General features: G+C 39.6%; 1 protein-coding gene across 1 annotated transcript in view; it reads right to left on the bottom strand.

Annotated features, from left to right (window-relative positions):
* The window catches only part of FBN2 (fibrillin 2), a 123,852-nt gene extending 102,536 nt beyond the window's left edge, over nucleotides 1–21,316 (bottom strand). Inside the window, exons 1-5 of the mRNA XM_077171689.1 lie at nucleotides 21,062–21,316; nucleotides 20,186–20,268; nucleotides 16,683–16,781; nucleotides 16,106–16,204; nucleotides 13,735–13,830 (exon numbers count right to left, since the gene is read on the bottom strand). Of these exons, the coding sequence (XP_077027804.1) occupies nucleotides 13,735–13,830; nucleotides 16,106–16,204; nucleotides 16,683–16,781; nucleotides 20,186–20,268; nucleotides 21,062–21,312 (628 nt within the window). The 5' untranslated portion in view covers nucleotides 21,313–21,316. The remainder of the gene's footprint in view (nucleotides 1–13,734; nucleotides 13,831–16,105; nucleotides 16,205–16,682; nucleotides 16,782–20,185; nucleotides 20,269–21,061) is intronic.
* Between the last annotated feature and the right edge of the window lie 735 nt (nucleotides 21,317–22,051).

Below are 22,051 nucleotides of genomic sequence, written 5' to 3'. Positions count from 1 at the left end.
TTCAAACCATGTATTTCTCTGTGTGATGGCTGGTGACCCACAGGAATACCATGGCCAAAGATATTCTGCATTAAGAAGCTTGGAATTCAATCAGAGGAAATTAAACTTGAAACTCTAACCAGAGTTGTGAATTGTATCTGAGTTCCACTACCTTCCAATAAGACACAAAATGATTGTGTAAACTCTGCCAAAGCTAGCAATGAAAGTTCAGATTAGAAAGTGTGAATAGTAGAGAGATTAGAGAATATAACCAGACACCAAAGCATGTTTGTTCAAGAGAATATGAACGAGTCAGGTACAAGAAGAAGTAATGCCAATACACCTATTGCTTACTGTGTCCTATCAGATAGAAATACATGCTCTGGAAACTACCTATGCATAGGTGCCTACCCATGCCCTAATGAACAGAATATGCACTAATCTAATATTAATTAGATTAATGCATATTCTGTAATGCAGATTCTGTTACCAAGCAATGTTTATCAGCAGAAGCCTGCTGTACATCTATTCAGATATACACTTTATAATAATATAAGTATTTTAAAATAGTATCGTAATTTAACATATTGATCTTAAAAAGTGCACTCATTTCAAAATCTTTACTTGTTCAGTTTATCCAGCATGAAACCCAAAGGTAAAGAGACTGATTAGTGGCTGCTCTTCTATACTACGAGGAAAATTCTTCTATACTACAGGATTTTAAAATACAAAGTGAAGGCAAGCATGTTCATGTTAATGGCAAAGTTCAGCTGCTTACACAAAGATCTGTAGTCACACAGTAAATTTTACATGTGGGAAGCAAATGCAATAAAAATAGATGCAATTTTGAAGATACTTTGTAGCTTCAAGTGAAGCTGTGGATTTGTTTCACCCAGCCAGTCAGATTATATTATTATAATGGTTGATCAGACCTTAAAAACCCCCACTTATGAATCAGTCATCTTTCCCATATGGGTTTGCTTGTCTTAATTCTTAGGTGGTTCTTCATTTGTTCCTTTGCCAGCACTGCTGATGGAATAATTTTGCCAGAAAGAACACATGTTGAACATAAGTTACAAATCATCTGTTACTCCAGAAAGGGTAACTGCTTTGGTGAAATGAGGTGATCCTCAGCGCATGTGTTGTACAGTTTTGTTTTTTAACTTCAAAAATTATATTCAATATGCACAGTGACCTGAAGAATGACAACCTTTATCAACAATTCAAGTTGTTAATATAATCAAATTTAATGAGGAAAATTTTTTTTCCTGGCCTCAAGAAAAAAAAAAATCACACCATGGACTTCAGTATTTAGCTATGCTGCAACATTCCTGTTTTGTCATAAAAGTGTATATTTTGCATTCTCAAATGGAACCATTCAACTATTCAAATTTCGGTTCTTGGATTTTTTTTTCCATTAATTCCTTCCAAAAATTCTAATTCTACCTGTAATTTAAAAAGTCTAGTTCACAGGAGCCTGAGACAAGGAGTTGCAACATTGAGATTTCTAATCTTGGTTCAGTATCCACCTATTTTAGTTTTCTTCCTGTTCCTCTGGCCAAACAAATCATTCAGATGAAGGTGTAAAAAAGCCTGCTGTAAGCAGACATGGAATAGATAGCCTGTCTGCCACATGTCCTCTGTGTCTAACAGCCACTAGCTAAAAACCTGAAACACAGTGTTTAACATCCCAAATACCACCTACTGTCACTCAGGACAAAACATTAAAATCCTGTGGTACACATGCAAGGATCCAATTTCCGACTGAATTTTGTCTGCCTGCCCTTAAAAATTTCACCTCTTCCCAGGCAACATGAAAGAGAAAAAGCGAGGCATGAAGAAAAGTAAAAAGGTAACTACACATGTTGGAATGTCCATTGCAAGCCAACCAGAAGAATATTAAAAATTGAGTTTTCTTTCATAGGAAAGCAGAGACTGAAATTTTAAATGAAAGCTCCCAATGTCAAAATACAGTTCTTGTGAGAAATCCAACAGGGGTGCAGCGCCAGTCTCCTGCACCCAGCCTGCAGAAGGGAAAAGCACATTATCTCAAATACTGTATTTCATGTTTGTGAGCAACAGGAAGATTTAGCAGGAAGGAACAGTGAATTATCTTCCATCTTTTTTACTTAAAAAAAACACACAACCGTATCCTAATAAGGAAGTGCATCTGGAAACAAGCATTTTTAACTAGAAGCTACTTAGAAGATTGGTATTTCTATTACTAAAAACAAATTCTGAAAACATTAAGCATGTTCATCAAAATCAGGAGTGAGTAAAGGGAGGTGTCTCAGACAGGCCTTCACAGCCCCTGTCAATTAAAGAACAAGACCTAATAATTAATGTGTTTCACTCCCTTACAAAGCAAATTTGCCTTTCATTAGACTTTTTACAGAACCTCAATCCCCTAAGCAAGATTTAGGAAATATTAAGGAATAGATGAGGAAAAAAGTAAGTTCAACTTCCATCACCTCACTTGCAGACTCAAGGTCAGCAAACATATCATTATTATTATTATTATTATTATTATTATTATTGTTGTTGTTGTTGTTGTTGTTGTTGTTGTTGTTGTTGTTGTTGTTGTTGTTGTTGTTGTTGTTGTTGTTACCTGAAAAATCCATTTCATACAGCAGCATTATTAAATTAATAACCAAATGCACGGGACCTGAATGCTGGAAAGAAGTAAATAAAAGAAGTAAATAAAAGAGGTAAATAAAAAAAGCCAGCATTACCAGGAACTTCACTTTCTCCTGAAAGAAAAATCATCACAGTGAGTGAAAGCCCAAGAGACTGCACTCTATGTCAGGGAACCTCCAGGGTGGACACATTAAGTCTGTCCTGGCAAAAACCTGAGGTTGAATTCACCTTGCTAAAAGTTACTCCAACAGGAAACAAGATGGAGGAACAACTGTCTTTATTATGACTCTGAGAGGTGGCAAATTTCCCCATAGTTTCTGCTAACACCCAGAGGCCTCCAAACATCTGAAATTCTTTTTGGCTGCTTGTTGCAGAACCTGCTGGTTGATCACTGAAGAGATTTTTAATGGAACTCTCTGAATTTTCCCCTTTGCAATGCGAAATCTTCATGTCTTGATAAATTGAAGTCTAGTCAAGCTTTATCTTCCTGCAAGGGGAAATTCCATGGTATTTCATGGATTCCTACAAAGGGACCATCAGGACTGGAGGAGCAAGGCATGCCCAGTTCTCCCACTGATTCTGCATAAATGACAGCATTGCCCAGACCTTCCAAAGAAAGGGAGATCAGGGCTTTCCTTGACAAACTTTCCATGTGAGTATGAAAGGGCTGGCAATACTCATAATTGTCCTTGGGTTCAGAGCACAAATCTGAAATTTATGCATATGTAAATATTATTCTTCTTACTCAACTCCAACATCTGCAGATCATAAGTCACAGTAATGAAAAAAGCTATTTAAACATTTTAAAGTGCATATGTTTATTAAATATTATCTAAAATTTATCTTCCTTTAATGTTTTGATCAACTTTATATGGAAATTTGGGGGGCTTTTTCACAGTAAATGCTTAGCTGCCAGCACAGAGTACACAATAAGGATCATTTCAAAGGTAACAAGAAGGTAGGTGAATTGTACTTGATATAAAAAAAATCAAAAGAATTTTTTTCAAAGGTGACATCCAAAAAGTTATGGTAAAAAAGACTGCTGGCTGGAAATGAACAATGACCCTCCTGGAATATGAAAGGGAGTTGGCAATGCTATTGATTTTCTTGGAAAAAATAATCTGTGGGCAGCACTGCTATTTAGACTGAGGTTTTCTTACAAACCTGAATAGTAAAATCAAAGCCTCCATTTCTTGACTTTTCCTAAGAAACTTGCGTGTAAATTTCTCAGTTAAGTATCTAATAGCATCACGTTTATTGTTAACATAAATAATGATCACAAAAGTCTTTCAAACATTTAAAATTGCTGCTAACTCAAAGCTGGGACACATCCCCAGCAGGTTCTCTAGTCATTACCTGAAGTGGTCTATAAAGTTTATTCTCACATGCAATAGAGGAGAAGAGCAGCTTAGTGGAAAACTGATGTCAAACACATCATGAAGGTTTGGATGTTTTTACACAGCTGACAGCTTTCATTTTCAGGTAGAAATTTTATTACTGCTCTAGTGGTCCCACATGACCTTTTCTGACCAGCTCCTGTGATGCAAAACTTCCCATCACACAAACTCCTCACACAAACTCACTTGACAGCTGAAAAGGAAGTGGAGGGCAGCTGTAAATGAAAGAAGGAAAAGCCACAGGTTCAATGCAGGAATCTGTGTGAGCTTAGCAGCTTTTAGCAAAATTCCAGGTTCCACCAATATTTCTGTCACGTCCATTCTAAGCATATTCTCATTTTCCTCTGGCTGGAACAGCAGCAGCTCTTTTCCAAAAGCAACAACTCCATGGTTCAGACAGACAGTTTTATGTAATTGGTGTTATGACAGTTTTAAGCAGATAAAGTCTTAGTGTAGTAGTAACTGCACATCATAATACTCTTATTAATTAAAAAGTAATTCCCACCTAAGCACATGGGGGGAATGGCAAAGTAGCAGATAAGCAACAATATTTCTGAAATAAAATGCAATTTTGTCTAATCGATCTGAACATTGAAGAAAATGCTTCTAATACTTCAGGACAAAAAACATTTTGAAAAGTACACACACACACACACACACACACACACACACAAAAAGCACAGAAACAGAGAAACAGGGAAATACTTCACTTTTGTCATTTATGGAATTCAGCACCTTCCATAACTGAAGTACTTCCTTAAAAACTTCTTGGAACAAAACGTTTCCACGTGTAACTGAAGTATCATACACTGACTGACAGAAAATTTCAAGCACAGAATAAAAGCTGGAGAGAAGTACTCCTGAATTTTGGTTCCAGCAAGATGTCCAATTTTGGTTTGGTTGGAGCTCCTTGTAAATGTATATATCTCCTTATGCTTCCACAGGGCCTGCTACTATATAAAGATGGCCTGAGGCGGGACTGATGAAATCCCAACACTCAGCACACAGTCTGACACACAATGGAATAATAATCATCAGTCATTGCAGGAAGTCACAGCCTGAATCACCCCGGGCAAATAACAGACAAAAGAAGCAAAATAATCTCTTTTGGTTTTTTCTAAGATTCAGCAGTTTATGCCAACTACCCTAATATGATGTTTGTACATGTTTGTTTCACAATATCTAAAGCAGTGAAGGAACTCCTTCATGCTGCCTGCTGCTCCTTCCTCTCATGCTTCTCCTCCAAAAACACCTTACTTATCAAAGCTTGGATGCTGGAAAGCCAGGTAGATGCACATTAAACTCTTAGTTAATTCCTTCACATCCCAGGAATTAAGAAGCTCATACTTTACACTGCACATGCAAAAATGTGCTACTTTTCTTGACTTTTTAAGATGCAAACTTGAATTACACTGTCCACAGGCTTTGGTTCCCTGCTCCATGAAGTCAGTGCTACTCAGTTCAACCTCAAAGGAACAGAACCCCAGAATCAGTGAAGAGGAAGACTTAAAATTTAAGACAGGACACCCTTTTTAAGAGTATTGCTGAAAAAGAGCACATTCCACCCTCTCCTCCCATTCTGGAGTCCAGTGTCACTCCCCACAGCAAAAGCCAAGGCTTGCAGAATGCACCCATACTCACAAAATGAGGAGGGAAAATGTTTCATAACCAACCCCTGTGTAAATTACAAAGGCATGGAAAAAGGCACAAGGCATTCCCAGTAGACCAGAAACCCTAATAAAACCACAGACATTGGAGCTGAAAACAATCTCCTTAATTATTAACCTAAGTAGGAAAAATAACTGTTTCACACATTACCCTTAGGAAAAAAAATTAAATATATTTCTATTTAAACTGCAAGAAACATTTCCTCAGGTTACTGTCTAGACTGCTGTGATAATTTGGGTTCATAATAAGCTAAAAACCCAGCCTGCTACTATTTACTAGAGCTCTGTCTGTGCAGAGGCAGAAACACAAATTCTGTTCTTCAGATCTTTTGGGTGTGTTCAGCAAAACCAAAGGGCTTTAGAAATTTACCTCTTGGGCTTATACAAGATTTTCAGGGAGACATTATAAAGCTGAGTATGACCAAAATATAGGAAGGAAGATAATTTATATATCCTCTTAATAAAGAAATAATTTAATCACATTTCTCATATAGCAAGCTATTGGTCTGAGGTGGAATAAACCATTTTACTTTTGGCACTCCATGATTTTGCAACCCTGGATGCAACGTGCTCTTGACTGGCTTCAGTAAATTACACCTGATAATACCTGGATTACTCTTTTCCATACATATTTTACTGTGCCTACTACAGCTTTTAAGATACTGCATAATTAATGCTTACAAAGACAGACATGGTTGAAATCTTAAAGAAGATCCAATTTACATAATTTTAGGCCTTAACACTTAATTCACTGTAAGGGAGCTCAAAGCATAACAGACATAATGAAAAATATCAGGGTGTGCAAAGAACACAGGGGGAGAAAATACAGAAAAGAAAATTCCTTCCAAATATCTGGTATCCATCTGACCACCTTCAACCAAAGCCACACAGAGTTTTGGGTTCTCCACACTCATCCTCCTGGCTCAACACTGAGACAGTTTTATCAGACCCCTTTCTTATTAATCAAAACAAGCCTAAGGTGAATGACAGTACCCTTTGAGAGAAAAGCAAGCAAAACAACAACAACAAAAACCTTCCCACTTTTTTTTTCAAAACTCAATGTTTTTTTCAAACTCAATGTTTCACAAACAACTGTGCAGGTGTTAGTGAATAATGTGTACTTTCTCTCTTCTACTTCTTGCTCCAACACTGCAATATTCAAAGAAATATCCAAAACCCTTCTTTCACTCTCTCTCTCAGATCTAATATGGAACCTCTGTGCACACAGAACATATAACCAAGGAAAAGAAACAATTTCAGTCATTCATAACCATTACAGAAATAAGCTTCCAAGGTTCCTGAGTGTCCCAGATCATCTCTCAAGCCTCCTCTACACAATACCTGTAAACTTTAAGAGGAAACTCGTCTAACTTATTCTACTACATTTTACAGTCAAAAAAAGGTGAAAAATTTGATTATTTCTTCCTCTTTCCAGTACTTCAAAACTGGGTTCTTCAGCTTATTTCTGCTTTTTCCAATTTTGCCTAGAACACTTATATAAGCAATATATAACATTAGTACTTGCTGAATTTGACAGAAAGTTTTCCTATTTACATGAATATTGCAGATATCTTTGCATTTTCTTTGTTAAAGACACTCCCTGTGGGTGTCTCAGCTTCTTCTGACCTCTAAGTTTCCTAGATATCCTGAAAATAGATCAAGATATTTTTTCCCCTAGATATATAACAAATTAATTAGCTTAATAAAATCATTTTTTTTTTACTTTTCAGAAGAAATAATTTTTTGAAACTCTAACAACGTCATCATAGCCTTGCTCAGCTCTTCTATTTTCTCTCTCCCCAAGGAGTTAAAAAAAAGAAGGTGACATTTTAGTGCCACTGACCAAAAGCAAAATTTTCACTAAGGGAGGGAAAAGATAAGACCAGACAGAATTTTTCAAAGGCATCTTCTTCCCTCTCCTCTGCAACATTTCTCACTCAGGATTTTGCTTCACTGCTCTGTATTACCAGACCCTTGTTTCACTTTCAGTGAACAATCCTTAGATGCTCTAAGTCCTACCTAACAGATAAAAACCATACTATTTCATGCTCTCCTAGACTTGTTCCTCCTGCAGATAAGAGGAGGAAAAAAACTACTTTTCAGTGCAGATTTAAAAAAATAGATATATGAAGAAAATATATATATTGCCTCTAAGTATAAGGTGTAACAGTTCTGGCAGTTCTTTCTTTCTTTCTTTTCACAGTTTAGGGCAGCTCAGCTCCAGGGCTTCCCTTTAAAATTATTTAAACCAATGAAACATTGCCTGTGCTTGAGCTGCTGCACCCAGGTGAAAACTCTCAAGCCCTTGGAAGAGGTCATTTAAATCCATATTTTGATTTTACTGTTGTAGACCTACTTTAAAGGCATAAAACCTCTGCTTTTAATTCTAATACAAGTGCAACAACCCCACTTCTATCACACTTGCCTGTCCTATGCTTGAACAAAGAAGTTTTGAAGATTTCAAGTGCTTCAAAAGCAGAAAAACTGCTGCATTTAAGGGTTTTTACCTTTTTCTTTTGTTGGTGCCAAACAAAGAGTCATCCAAATACTGGGATTTAATTAAAAACTAAAAGAAGGGAGTAAGGGAGAGACACTGACTGGAATCACAGTACTTCCTTTATCACTACTGCAATCAGCATGACCACCATTACCCCTGTCATTTTTAAAACTCCTAAATGTTGTATCTTCTGCAGACCTAGAAGGGAGAAATTTTCCAATGCCAGCTAACAACAAGCAAACACACACCCTGTGCAGCTTCTTCTGGCTACTTCCCTTTGAAAACCTTGTTTCTGGGGATACTGATGGACAACAACAGCAGGGAATGCAGTGCCAGAGCCCTGTAACATCACCAAGTGAAGACATCTGAGAGCAGGCAAGCAGCTTTTCGAGTCTGCCCTGCTGTGATCCATCAGGGGATGAGGTGGGCCAGTATCTACAGGCCAGAACCTGCAGCAGGAAAAGGAGTTTGGTGAGCAGGGACTGCACTTAAATGTGTGGTGTGTTATTAACACCTGAGAGCACCTCTAGCCACAAAAAAACCCCTCCTAAATATCTAAAAAGTTCTTCCAACACAGAAGAACCTATTCAAATACTGTATGTACTTCCTTATTTTTCCCCCCATATTTTATTCTACGTCTTGACCCAGGTACTTACCTGTCAGATGAAGCTTTTGCCTCTTCCTGCTGCAGGTACTTGCAATTCTTATCTCTACTATTTCCAACAGGAAGAGAGGCATGCTTTTTTTTTTTTAGTCTAAACTGCAGCTTCTTTTGCTATTAAAAAAAAATTATCATTGCAGCATTTTGTTTGCAATCAGCCTTCAGCTAGGTGTTGAAAAAGCTGACAGAAATGCTTTCTAAAAAAAAATTAAAGAGATAAAAGTAGGCAAGAATGGTGAAAGTTGCAAATTGTAGGAAGATTCACGTTCTATAGTTTTAAACTACCGCTGACTCATTTTTAGCTAATTTTATTAAACAGAACTTATTTTATTTTAAAATAAATTTGGCTTCAAGTTGATGATTTAACACTTGTATTTCTCTCAGTGACCATGAACATCCCCTGTGAACTGGGCCAAGTAGTTTTGACCATGCTACAGTAAACTGATTACTTTTTTCTTCACTCAACAGGCATTGCACAACTTCTTTATGAACCCATAGAAGATAACCCAAGATCACATGCTGCACTTCCCAAAGGCTAAAATTGGACTGAAGATGAATTAAACTGATGTTTAGCAGGTCAGTCTTTCATTTACTATATACTGAAAGAAAAGAAGCAGGAAGACCATAAAAAAGCCTCTACTCTGTCTCAGGATAATAGCAGCCATTAATAAAGGGGAAAAAAAATACTCCCACAGCAAAATTAAAAAGCTATCTTCCAAAGACTCCCACAAAAAGAGAAGAGCTGGCTGATCAAAAAACATTTTTGCTGTTAAGCGCCTCATGGTAGTGCTAGAATCAACAGCCAGGAAAAGCTGTGTGAGGTTAAGAGATCTTCTGAGTACTTGTCAGAAGAAGATGTTTCCTAAGGAACTACATTTCCTGTTGCTTAATTTAGACCTGATCACTGTCACTTGAGCACACACAAGCATCTTCAGCACCACTGCAGACTAAATATATATTGTATTTCTTCTTTATAATAAAACTGTATTTGAGAAGCATTGACTCCTATACAAATCTCTGTCAGTTTGCTATGCTAGCTTAATTTTAAACAGATGCATTATCCCCAAACATCTCCATAACCCCTGTGCCCATCAGCTGCCTCAGTGTATGTGCACTTCAGTTCTGCATTATTCTTTACTCTTCTGCCTCAGTTACTACACACTATCAACACTTTAACTGAGGATGCTTTTTGCCTTGTCCTACTTGCTTCTCTGTGCTGTTGATAGCTTTTTTATCCGCTGCCAACTTGAAGCAAAGCTTTTTATCTCATGTTAGTCATAGAATTTTAGTCTCCCATAATGGTCTGGGTTGGAAGGGACCTTAAAGATCACTTTGTCCCACCCCCTGTGATGGCAGAGACACCTCCCAGCATCCCAGGCTGCTCCAGCCCCAGTGTCCAGCCTGGCCTTGGGCAGTGCCAGGGATGCAGGGGCAGCCCCAGCTGCTCTGGGCACCCTGTGCCAGGGCCTGCCCACCCTGCCAGGGAACAATTCCCAATTCCCAAAATCCCATCCAGCCCTGCCCTCTGGCAGTTTAAAGCCACCACCCTTGTCCTAACCCTACCTGCCCCTGTAAAAAATCCCTCTCCAGATCTGTTTTAGGTTCCCTTTAGCTGCTGGAGAGCTGCTCTTCAAATACTGTACTTCCTTATTTTTCCCTGTTTCTTACCTGTCAAAGCTTGGTAACTTTATCTGAAATTCTCCTCCCTCTTCAAAAGGATGCTCTTCCCAAGCTATGCATTTCTACTCATTCCAAACCCTTTTGCTTCCCATTATGAGCCATTTAATACGGGGTAAACGAGAACTGTTCTTCCTCCCTCCTATATGGTATGGAGGCAAAGTTACACCAGTAACAAGATTTGCCTTTCTCACTGCTTCTTTCCTTTATCCCATGATAAAGAAAGAAGAAAACATCCTTGCTTTTCCACAGCTTCATATCCCTGAAGATTATCAATTTTAAAAAATGCACACAGACCATGAGCAGTGACACAACTATCATTTACAGCATTGAGAAACCAAAGGAATTGGTCATGCTAGGGAGAAAATTGTCCTTACATGAACAAGTGAGAATGAGGCCTCTTTTTCTGTTGCTCTTTCTTTTTTTCTATTCTTTTCACTGGGAAAACTCAACTGCAGAAATTTCAACATCATTTTTTTTTAATTATTTTTTTTTTTCCTTTAAAACACCACACAAAAAAAAAACTTGGCTCTTGGGTGCTTGCTGACCAAGGACCAGATTTGACAGGAAACGTAAGAGGTCAGCATACATATCAGAAAGAGCAGGAACTCCCAAACAGGTTTTTCTCTCTTTTTAACCCAGCAGAAAGCCTCGAGTTAAATACTCTGATCATGCCAGTCATCAGTTACTGCTCAGCCTCCAGTCTCCAGCCCGGAAATTAGTCTGCTCAGAGCCCAGATAGCTGAAAAACCAACCACATTTTATCTACAGCTTAGGCTGGGAGGCCAGGCTGAAGGAAACACACACATGTTCTGTATTAGGAAGAAAATACCTAATTTTAAAGAACTTAATTTACAGAGCCGTAAAAAGCGTGCATTTAAAACACAATGATTTAAATAAAAATTACAAAACAATGTCTCTCATAACTCTGAGGTGATTTGCAAGGGAAGTTCACATATCCTTAAACTATAAAATTTTACTCAAAGAGTTATGAACGGCTGCTAAATTCAGTTTAAAATTAAACCACTGAGACATTTCTTGCCGTAAAATATTACAGGCAACTATGGCAACCCACAGATGAAGAAACCACTGCATTCTGCTATTTATTGGAAAGCATAAACTATTACATCAAAAGCATAAATTGCAAATTACTGTTGAACTAAATAGGCATTTAAGGCATCTTTTACAGTACTTTCACGTACTCCACCTCATGTAAAGCTCATAAACACTTAGATACTTTTTATAGTTATCAAGATATACTATAGCAGTCATCTTTAACTGAGTAATAGTAAAATAAATTACTAACTTCTTTATTTGATTATGAGAAGGTCTACGCAACACCAAGATTAGGCAAAATTTTACTTAGCCTTGTCAAAGCTGTAAAAGCACGTTATATTAGATAGTTATTATATATGCAATTATGTATGCTATATTTTATTGACAGTGACAGAAGGAAATTTGGCTTACTACCTCCAATTTCAAGCAATAAAATGCAAACCTTTAACTGAAATAACTCAATTTCTAAATATCCATATAAGACAGATGAACTATTGCAGAAGAGCACTCTACACAAAATTGAAAACCTAGGACTTTGAAGGAGAGCTGGGAAATATGGGTGCCAAAACACTGATGTTTAAATTTCTGTACAGGGCTTGAATTCTGCAGCTAAAGATCTCACAACGAATGGCAAGAAAGCAAACCTAAACCCTTTCAACATCACAAAAGTTAGGCTGCAACACCCAAGTGAAGTAGAATCTTTTAAGCTTTGAAGGTCAAACAATTATGAAGTATAAATATCATTACTAAAAACTCTGAGCCATCATCACAGCTGGAGCCTGTCATATGCACCAAAATGATTCCACAGCCCTGAATGTAGTCAGAGAACAGAAGCAAATCTTAACCAGGAATCATTTCTTTTATCTAGGATAAAAAGCAAGCTTACCAAGTTGTCTGGCAATAAATAAAAAGCATTTCTGAATGTAATCAACTAATTAAAAAACAAAAAAAGAAATAATTTTGAATATTGCAATTCTATCATGCCATAGTTCAGCTAGAAGTATGATCCACCTTAGATAATTAGCCCAGACCGCAGAATTTGCAGTGTTAGGATCCAATAGAAGCAAGGCTAAAAGTACAAACTACCCTAACCTTGTCCAATCCCTTGAAAATCCATTCCAAACAGAAAGACTTGGTAACCTCTTATTTTAGACAGGTATACACTGTGCACAGACACACCTCTGAATGGCTACAAAACAGCTCAAAGTATTAACAAATTTATAACAAAATACTACTTCCTATTTCTCCACTAACCAAACTATGTAAGATTTGAGTCCTTGTGCTTGCTTCAGAAGAAATAACTACAGGAAATGGGATAAATAGAAAACTGCAAATCAGGTTTAAGAATGAAAACAACAACACTCAACCTAGAGACAAAGTGAACTTTTACATTCCTCTTACTCTTGTGGTACCTAGTGGGTCTATAAACCAGCCTGGAATAGCAAATAGAAACTCCTGCTTTTTCAGTGTATGGCTTTCTAGTTCCTTTACCTCCATGAAAATTATTTCCATTTCACAGTAAACAAATGCTAAAAAAAAAATTAAAAACATAAAAAAGGTGCAAGATATTTTTTCAAGATATTTCTCCAAATTTATATACAGCTCTGAGCATTTCGCAGCTGAATTTGAAAAAGGGACATCCACAGGTGCCCCTTCAGAAGCCATCTCTGAGATGCATTCTAGAATAAGAATGGGTTTAGGAACTGATCCCTGTACTGTGGTAATTGGTTATTTTTTCAGCCCTTCTCTGACTTCTTCCCAACTAACCAGAGCAAATTACTTCCCAAGTTCCTCTTATGAAAGAGGTGTTACACAGAAAAAAAAAAATTTCAATTATCTAGACTTACACAATCCCAACACCACCAGCAATTTTTCTGGATTTCATGTAGCAAAGAGCAAAAGACATGTAATCCTTTAACTACTGTGTGACAAAATATGCAGCCTAAATGAGCTGAAATTCTACCAATTAGGCTTTGTACGTGTCAATTCAAAATGCGTCTGCCAAACTTTAAAAAAAAAAAAAGAAGACACTTACTAAAATTACAAATAATAAGTGGTTTAGTGAAAGTTTGCTGGCTGAAAATACACAGCACAAAACATGTACACACAGAGCATTTTTTTGTATACAGCAACTCACAGCTTCCTTCCTTAAATTTCTTTTACCTCTTTGGCACTGAGGGCCAGTGAAGCCGTAGACGCAAGCGCAGCGGTTGGGTCCAACACACCTTCCTCCATTCTGACAGCCACTCTCACAGACAGCTTCAGTCAACAAAACAGACAAAAAAAGGTTAATAATGTCATGGCAATGACATTTAGGGGTTAACACGTGCGCCATTTCAAAAATTCTCATTTTTTTCTCCCGCTGCTCCAAGTCCCTCTAGGCCTGAGGATGGAGCTGATCTCCCTCCGGCCACCTCCACCAGCAATGCCTGTGCAAACCAAATTCCATCAGCACCTGCTGGTATTGACTGCAAACAGCTGCTCAGCACAGACTAGCAGCACACGTCCAACTTCAGTGGGTTTGAATCAGCTGTGCAGCTCTAGTCACTCATAAGAATTATGTAATAACTTATTATCCCTCACTGAAGTTATCTCTCTGTCAAACCTCAAGTATTTTTTGGGCATACTGTGCTGTTCAGTCACAACAGCAACAAACCTTTTGAGAAGAGAAAGGAGTCCCAGAGTGAGATAAGCATCCCTCAGAGTTGATGCTGCTGGAAGGAGGAGCAATGTTTACAAGCAAAGGTAAAGAATTACCTGTTTAACTCATCACTTTTTACCTGAAAAAAAACTGTGTTTCTTAAAAGATCCCGAAAAAAAAAAAAATTTTGTGGTGAAGGAGGAAGCAGGGTGGGGTGAAAGGGTTTTAAACCCACAGTACACTTAGATGAGAAAGGATTTACTGTCAGAGGACTTCAGAGCACTCACTCATACTCTTTCCCAATGGTCTGAATCAAGAACAAAGCTTCCTGCCAGACCACTGAATTTTCTCAGTTCAAAAGGAAAAAGAGTGCCTTAACTAACCATCACTTTAGCTACTTTCTGACTCATTACTTCAGGTCTTTGCTTCAAAATTGTCCAAAATTAGCACATGAAATGTTTCCAAATCAAAACATTTCAGCTTACAGGACAATCATAATATTTTTTAAATTTTTCCATTTTTGGTCTCAGAGTCATTAGGCTGCCTTCCTAGAAATGCCTCCTCAGTTTGGATGTGGTATTTGTAACACATTTGAGTATCCAGGGCAAAAGAACCTCAGAAACCTAGAGAAGGTAATAATTTCAAACTGAAAAAAGGTACACATTGCTCCTGCATCATAGTGGAGAGCATAAAATATTCTGTTGTGTGGAAATGTGATAAAGCCTTGCTTCTTACCAAGAACCACCAAACAGGATTACCTTTTCCTGAGAATGCACACATAAAATGAAGATATTTTGTTGCAAGCGTTACATTACTGAATTAATGGACGACACTTCAGCAAGACAATTAACTTGATGATATACAATTAAATTTTTCTAAATAGAAATAAAAACATATTTACATTTTTAAGACTGTCTAGAAGACACGTATTCATAATCCTGCTTGAAATTTTAACTACATGATACAGTGAAACCAATCCCCACAGTTTCTTCAGATTTTCTGGATTGCTTCAGGGTCACCACTTTAAAATTCATTCATCTTTTCATTTTTTCACTGGAAATTTGCCTTGTCTGAGAACATTCAGGTGTTGAATATATTAACAGTAGATTTTAATACATTTTAACAAAAGCAGGAAGGGACCAGCAACCCTGAATACAAAATTTCACTGGTCACAGGTCAGCATTACAACTCTTTGCTAAAATTTCAGAGAGTTTTATCCAGCTAAAGCAGGAACAAGACTGTTGTTCCAGCATTTATAAAAATGACTAGGGCAAAAAAAAATATCTTCCAAACTATTCAGCCCATTTGGTTTTTGCAGAGCTGCCCTCTCTCTGTCTCTAGTTCTTTCAGCCTGCTTTATGCAATTAATTTATCTCCTAATTAGTAGTCAGCTGGCCTCAGAATACACTTTTGAGTCTTTCTTCATCCCTGCAGCCTTTAGGGACTTTTATTGTTTGCAAAATTGCTGCAGCTTGTAAACACTGTGCTGTTATAGGTAAAGCTGGGCAAATAATTCACATTCTACTTTGTCTGCTAACCCAAAAAGGGTTGCTGAGGATTGAACCATATTCAATCCCTTTTTTCCTTAGACTAAGTAGAAAACAGAAGAACATTCGTCAACCCAGCAGTGAGACTATTGTTCTGAGGCAGAGAAAACTTTGTTAAAAGGGAATGAAAAATTAGCGAACATCTGGTATGAAGAGGGGGGTGCACAGCGATGCTGCTCCCCAAGTGTTTCCCAAAATTGCTCAGTGATTCCGAACTGCAACTTGAATTTTGGAGAACACAAAAGCACTTCATGCAGGGAATGACTGCCAGCTAAACACCATACCCCAAAACAGGCATTTCTTTCAGGGGTTTCACTGCCCTTGAAGCAAACTGGCTGTGACTTACGCTGCTCACAGTGGGCACCAGAAAAGCCCTTCTGGCACTGGCACCGCTCATCCACGCACGTCCCGCCGTTCCTGCAGCTGATGCTGCACTGCTGTGCTGCTGAGAGAGACCCAGAATCAGCCAAAAACCCCACAAAGGAATGGCCTTTCAGAGTCTTTAAAATGGGATCTGGATGATGGGCTTTGTACCAGCTATGCTACATATTTTTTTAAGTGTATACTCATGGAGAGGTTTTCTAGAGTTTTCCACGATTATGTTGCAACTCAGAACATTCAATTGCGTTGGAAACTGTACAATCTTGATTTCTTACCAAAATGGACTGAATGAAAATGTCAATACCACACACACTCATTTGTGAACTTCCTTCTCTCTCTAAGCATATTTTATTTAGATTTGTCACACAGAGTAAACAGGCACGTGTGGAATAACAAACCTGAGGTGTCTTACCTAAGCGTAATTTGCAGTTGCATAGGCAGTAATGAGAAGTTATTTTTAAGGAAGTTAGCATTTCTGTCACTGAAACCTGAAGAGAATGACTTTCAGTGAAGTCTCTGATGAAAACAGAGCAAGTCCTTACCAGGTCTTGACCCGCACGTGGGTGATATCTGCCCACTGGCACAAGTGCACATGTTGGGACGGGAACAAAATCCATCACCACAGCTATTTCTGCAAATTGCTGAGGAAGAACACAGAAAGAGGGTGACAGGGATTAACAGAAACCTGAGGCTTAAAAAAAAAACAAAAAACAAAACAAAAAAAACCCCAACTCTTGAAAACTCACTTCATTGGGACAGCTATTACACATGCAAAAGTAACTTTAGGTTAAATAAAGTGAACTGAATTTTGGCATAATTAGTATCTCTTGACTAATTTGAAGATAATCAGAATTTAAATCAGGCATATTCAAGCACTAACCTGACCACTGAAATCAGGTAATCAATTCTTTGCCCAGTTAGAAGTATCAGCCAATTATGCAAGCAATGTAAAATCATTAAAAACACGCCTTTTAGACCACAAGACTGTGGTCTAAATGTTTTCCTGTGAGAAAACATTACCAAGAACCCAAGATTTGAAGGAATATAAACAATGCCAGTTTGCACTATGGGCTTCACTCTTATATAATCACCATTTTAAAAGCATCTTAGTGTCTTTTTTTTTTTTTTTCCTATTCCCAAGATTATCCATCCTTTACCCAAAGAAGCTTGGCGGGAAGTCAATGTGCAATTGCTGGACTTTGCAGATTTAGTGGTGTTTCCCTAAATACAGTTTCCTGTACTCAGGTAGCTCCCACACTTTTATTTAAAAACCAACCATAAAAAGCTGAGGCAAGCCTGTGCACCCCACATCCGTGTGTTGCATGCCTGACCTTGTGCCATCCCCATGATGACCCAAAGTTCCTGCCTTCCCTTCTCACTCACCATCCAGCACAGCTCCAATGAAGAAAGGACTGACAGGACCACAAAAAAAAAAAAGAGCTAAAAGTCTAAATTATTCTAAAGCATTTCCAAATTAATACGTCAAATCCATCTGCTAAAGTAGCAAATTAATCAAAAGACAGCCTGAAGCAGTCAGTCACTATAGCACAACAGAGGACTCCAAAATGACATATATTGTGCAACAGAGAACAGGTATAGTAAAATATCCCCAAAAACAAACAAACACCACCACCAAAACAACCCTAAGAATCACAATTTCTTTGTAAATAGGCCTAGAGTTTTTTGTGAGAACCAAATGATCTGGCAGCACATCACCACTGAAGGACTACAACGAAACAAATACCTTGAGAAGATCACATGCCACTCTTTGGGCATCAAAAAGATGCAAAATACATTGTCTACATTTATCATTAAATTCTGCTACAATAATGTCCCAAATGTGAAGGCATGAGAACCCAAAGACTTTATGGGATTTTTTCTGTTTAACTGGAATTAGAGACGTACCATGGACTGACTTAAAATATTATTCCATGAGCCAGGACTTGGATTTAGACCACTTGACAAGCACAGGAAATTGGGTTGTTTCTTAATATTCCTGTTCAACCCATCTTTATACAAGGTCAATGTCTTGATAAAGCAAGGTTTACATTTAGTCCATTTATTAATTTATTGTCCCTTAAGGAGTAATTTTTTCACCAACTGAAAGCCCTAGACCTTAAGGCACAGCCTAAATATGCTTTCATCAGAACAGTTTATTCTGTATAACAAAAGAGTAAAAGTAAGTAGACCTTCTAGACCAAGGTCTAAAAACCTTGGTTTTTAGATAAAAGATCACTTTTAACCATAAATGTGCCACAAACCACCAACAAACACCACCACATCACCAGCTTGAAACACTGTCAGGTCAGGATGGTTTCTTTTTCACCTACCACCGGCTCATAGATTTCTCCTCAGTGAAATACCACTTTAAAATCACCAGTTACAATATGCATCAATTATAATCAGCACATCTCCAATAAGAAGTTTGACACCTTGTCCAGCATCCTGTGCAGGAGGCTTTTTCCTAGGTGAAAAACTCTAGCTAAAGGGAAATGTCATCTCCACAGACATTAAATGTCAGCATAGAAATCTGTACACTTAAACCTTCACCAAAAGCAGAAACATAAAAAGTGTCACAGACAATACTGGCCTGCCAAAATCATTCCCCCATTAACATGTTAGAAAGTGCAATTTTCTTTTCAATTGCTTACTGCAATTAGAGTGCAGTAAGCAGGCAGGAACTAAAAGATGTCCCTTGTGCACATTAATTAAAAATAAATCAGATTATTCTGGATGTGGGCAGACCTGAGACCAAGGCCTTTAAGAGGCATTGAGAGAGACAATTTAAAGGATATCTTGTAAGGATTGTTGAAAGCCCCTAAACACATTTGAGCCAGACACACAGCTGAATCTGAAAAGCCTATCAACAGCATAATAGGCAGCCCAAATCCTTCTTAAAATCTCTACTTCACATTAAAGTAAAGTAGCCAGTACTGAAAGAGTTGATAAACATGAAAAGGACATTCCGAGGAACTCCTTTTATTCCACAGCAACATTAGTAAAAGGATCTTCCTCTGAATGGCACCATAATCCTTTGCTGGGAAATTCTGGGTCACCTTGAGGTGAAAACAAGTGTTACATTGGCACAGTTATCCCCAATATTAGCCAGTCAAGGTTAACCATGTAAAACCAATAGATGTGAACAGCTGAGGGAGGGCTGGAATCATAAAAAAAGGCCACCGAAGGTCAAGAGTTTGGCAGACCTTGGCTTATCACCCTTCCCTTGGCCAGTTTTGTCCTGCGTGCCTGCAGTTAATCAGATGGAGAATGACAAAGACCTCCGCTCTGAAGTTGAGCATATTTATTAACAAAACAGACAGTGACAGGCTAGATTAAATGGCAACAGATTAAAAATTTAAGGTCTGAAGGAAGCATTGTCTACTATCAGCTGTTACCTAACACAGAGAAAGCTCAACTTCATTTTCTATTTCATGGTAAGCATCCCCAAAGACATCATCCCACCAGAGTACTGAGCACATTCCCCTCACACACAACTTTTTGCCTTTTTTTTTTGCCATGCCATGTATGTCAAAAATCACATCTGTCAGTACCTACCATGACCAGCCAGTAGCCAGCCTACATGCCTGACAGCCATCAAAACACAACTAAAAATAACAAGAGAGTAAGCATCCCAGATGTTCAGAAGCTTTCTAGTCGACTATAATTCCAAGTTTCAGAGAACTTCAAGATTTGATTTGCCTATATCAAAACCTTCTGGCTTTTTTTCCCCCTGTTACTACACTTCAGTATTTGATTTGACAAAGTTTTGGATTTTTTTCCTGAGCTGTCACGAGTTTCCTTTAAAACCTAGGAGGAGACATGTCTCTTATCAACATACAGCCCCCTTCAGTTACAAGGAATGTGGACCTGCAATTCCATCTTGGTTTGTTTATTTTTCCCTTTCCTTTCTTCGGTTATTTCTAAAAATAACGTGAAACACAGAACTGGAAGTAGCTTTTCTTGTGCTGCAGGAAAAGTGCAATCACAGAAGAATATTTACTTTCCCTTGTAAAGCCTTGAGCAGTAGAAGCAGCCATATACTTACGAACAATGCACTGGTTCCCTCCAGCAAGGGTCCTCCACCCAGGGCAACAGTAGGAGCGAAATCTAGAACCACACACATTTGGCCTGCAAACACAGACAAACCAATAAACGTGTACAGGAAAATAGGAAGCACTCCAAAGAGAATTTAATGTTTTACATACACACACGGGAAGAATCCAGCTGCATAAAACAAACAAAAACTGCATAGCGAAGTTGTCTACAAAAATATCCTCCCCAAAGGGGAAAAAAAAAAATCTTCCTCTAAGAGATTTTTATTTTGGGTTAGTTCAGCTGATTAGTAGAAAAGGGGAGAGGTGGATGAGGCAAGGGTGGGCCACATTCATCCTTTTTGCAACAACTGAGAATGTGGAAGGGATGAGTTTGATTCTGCTTTCATTCAAAGTCTGAGAAGCGTTGCCATAAAAACGAGCTTCTTGCTGTCATCCGACGCTAGACAGAAGGAATGCCCGCTCATGAGGATAAACTAACTCAAAATACCAAGAAGTCCCTGAAACATCAGAAGAAGAAAACCAAACCGACTCTTTCTTTGTAGAAACCCCCCAAAACACTGAGTGTCAAAGTATCTCAGTATCGGAAGACGCTGCACCAAGGAGCCCAATGGGGTCAATTCATTAGCCGTAAGGTAGGTCCCCCACAAGGTCTGCTTTTAATTAAATCGCACTAATTAGCAAGCCAGATCCCACAGGCAAGCACCAAACTCCCAGCATAGCGAGCCGCGAGTCCTCAGCCTCAGAGAGGCGTGAGGGAGAGCGGCACCGGCGGCACGCACGGAGACCACCGGCAAGGGGCTCTGGCTCGGGACATGTCCTGGGGAGCAAGCAGGCGGCGGGGAAGGGGGTTTCAGCCTTGTCCCTACCCTCGGAGCCCGTCGTGCTGTCCTCGCAGGCGGACCCGACCGGCGGCGCCCCCGGCCCCGTCCTCCCGGTGCGCGGCGGTGGCGGGCAAGGGGCCGCCCGCTCCTGAGGGAGCGCGGAGTGCCGGCCGATGCTGCTGCTGCGGCTGTCGCTGCTGTCTCCCGGCCGCTCCCTGCGCACACAGCACCAGGCAGCCCAGGCACAGCGATAAGAAGCACCAGCGCTGTGCCCAAAGCCGCCGCCGCCTGCCCATGCTGCGGCTATTCCGGCGGGAAGCGGGCCGGCAGCCGCGGGCGGGAGCGCGGGTCCCGCACCGCCCTCAGCGGGCACGGGGCGGCTCCCGGGCGGGGAGAAACTTCAGCCGCGGGAAAAGCGCCGTGTGTCCTTCCCAGCCTGCCCGGCCGGTGCCATCAAAGCCCGGGCTCCACTTTGCTCGCAGATAGCCCTCTGCGGAGAGGGGGGGAAAAAAAGAGGTGAATAAAAGCAGAGTTGAATTTTCTCTCCCCCTCCCCGCCCACTCCGCCGCAACAGGAAATCTAAGGGAACCGCGCTGAATTTTCTTTTTAAAAAAAAAAATCAAAGAAGAAAAAAGAACCAGACGCTAATTAACCGCGGCTAAATAAACGTGCTGGGGCAGAGAAACAGGGGAGCGAAAAGCCCCTGCCCAGCGCCAGGGGCGGATTTACAGCGAAAGGAGCCGGAGGAGGAGCCGGTGCCGGTGAGGGGCTGGGGAGGGGGAGAGGAAGGGAGGGACGGGGCCGGGAAGAGGGGATGGCAGGAGGGAAGGGGAGAGGAGGGAGCGAGGGGTGGCGGCTGCTGGAGGGAACGGGGCTCTCGGAGAGCCAGCGGTGCAGGTGGGGCTTGTCCCAAAGCGGGTTCTTCGCATTCCTTCCGTTCTCCCCAGCCTCCGGGAATTGCGCCGTGCGATGGACGCAAAAGCCCTCCTTGGGACAAGCACACGGGGCTCCCAAAGGTTCTGGTCGCAAGGATGA

Source organism: Agelaius phoeniceus, chromosome Z (assembly GCF_051311805.1).
Source record: "Agelaius phoeniceus isolate bAgePho1 chromosome Z, bAgePho1.hap1, whole genome shotgun sequence".
NCBI lineage: Eukaryota > Metazoa > Chordata > Aves > Passeriformes > Icteridae > Agelaius > Agelaius phoeniceus.
This window is presented reverse-complemented; position numbering and strand designations above follow the sequence as displayed.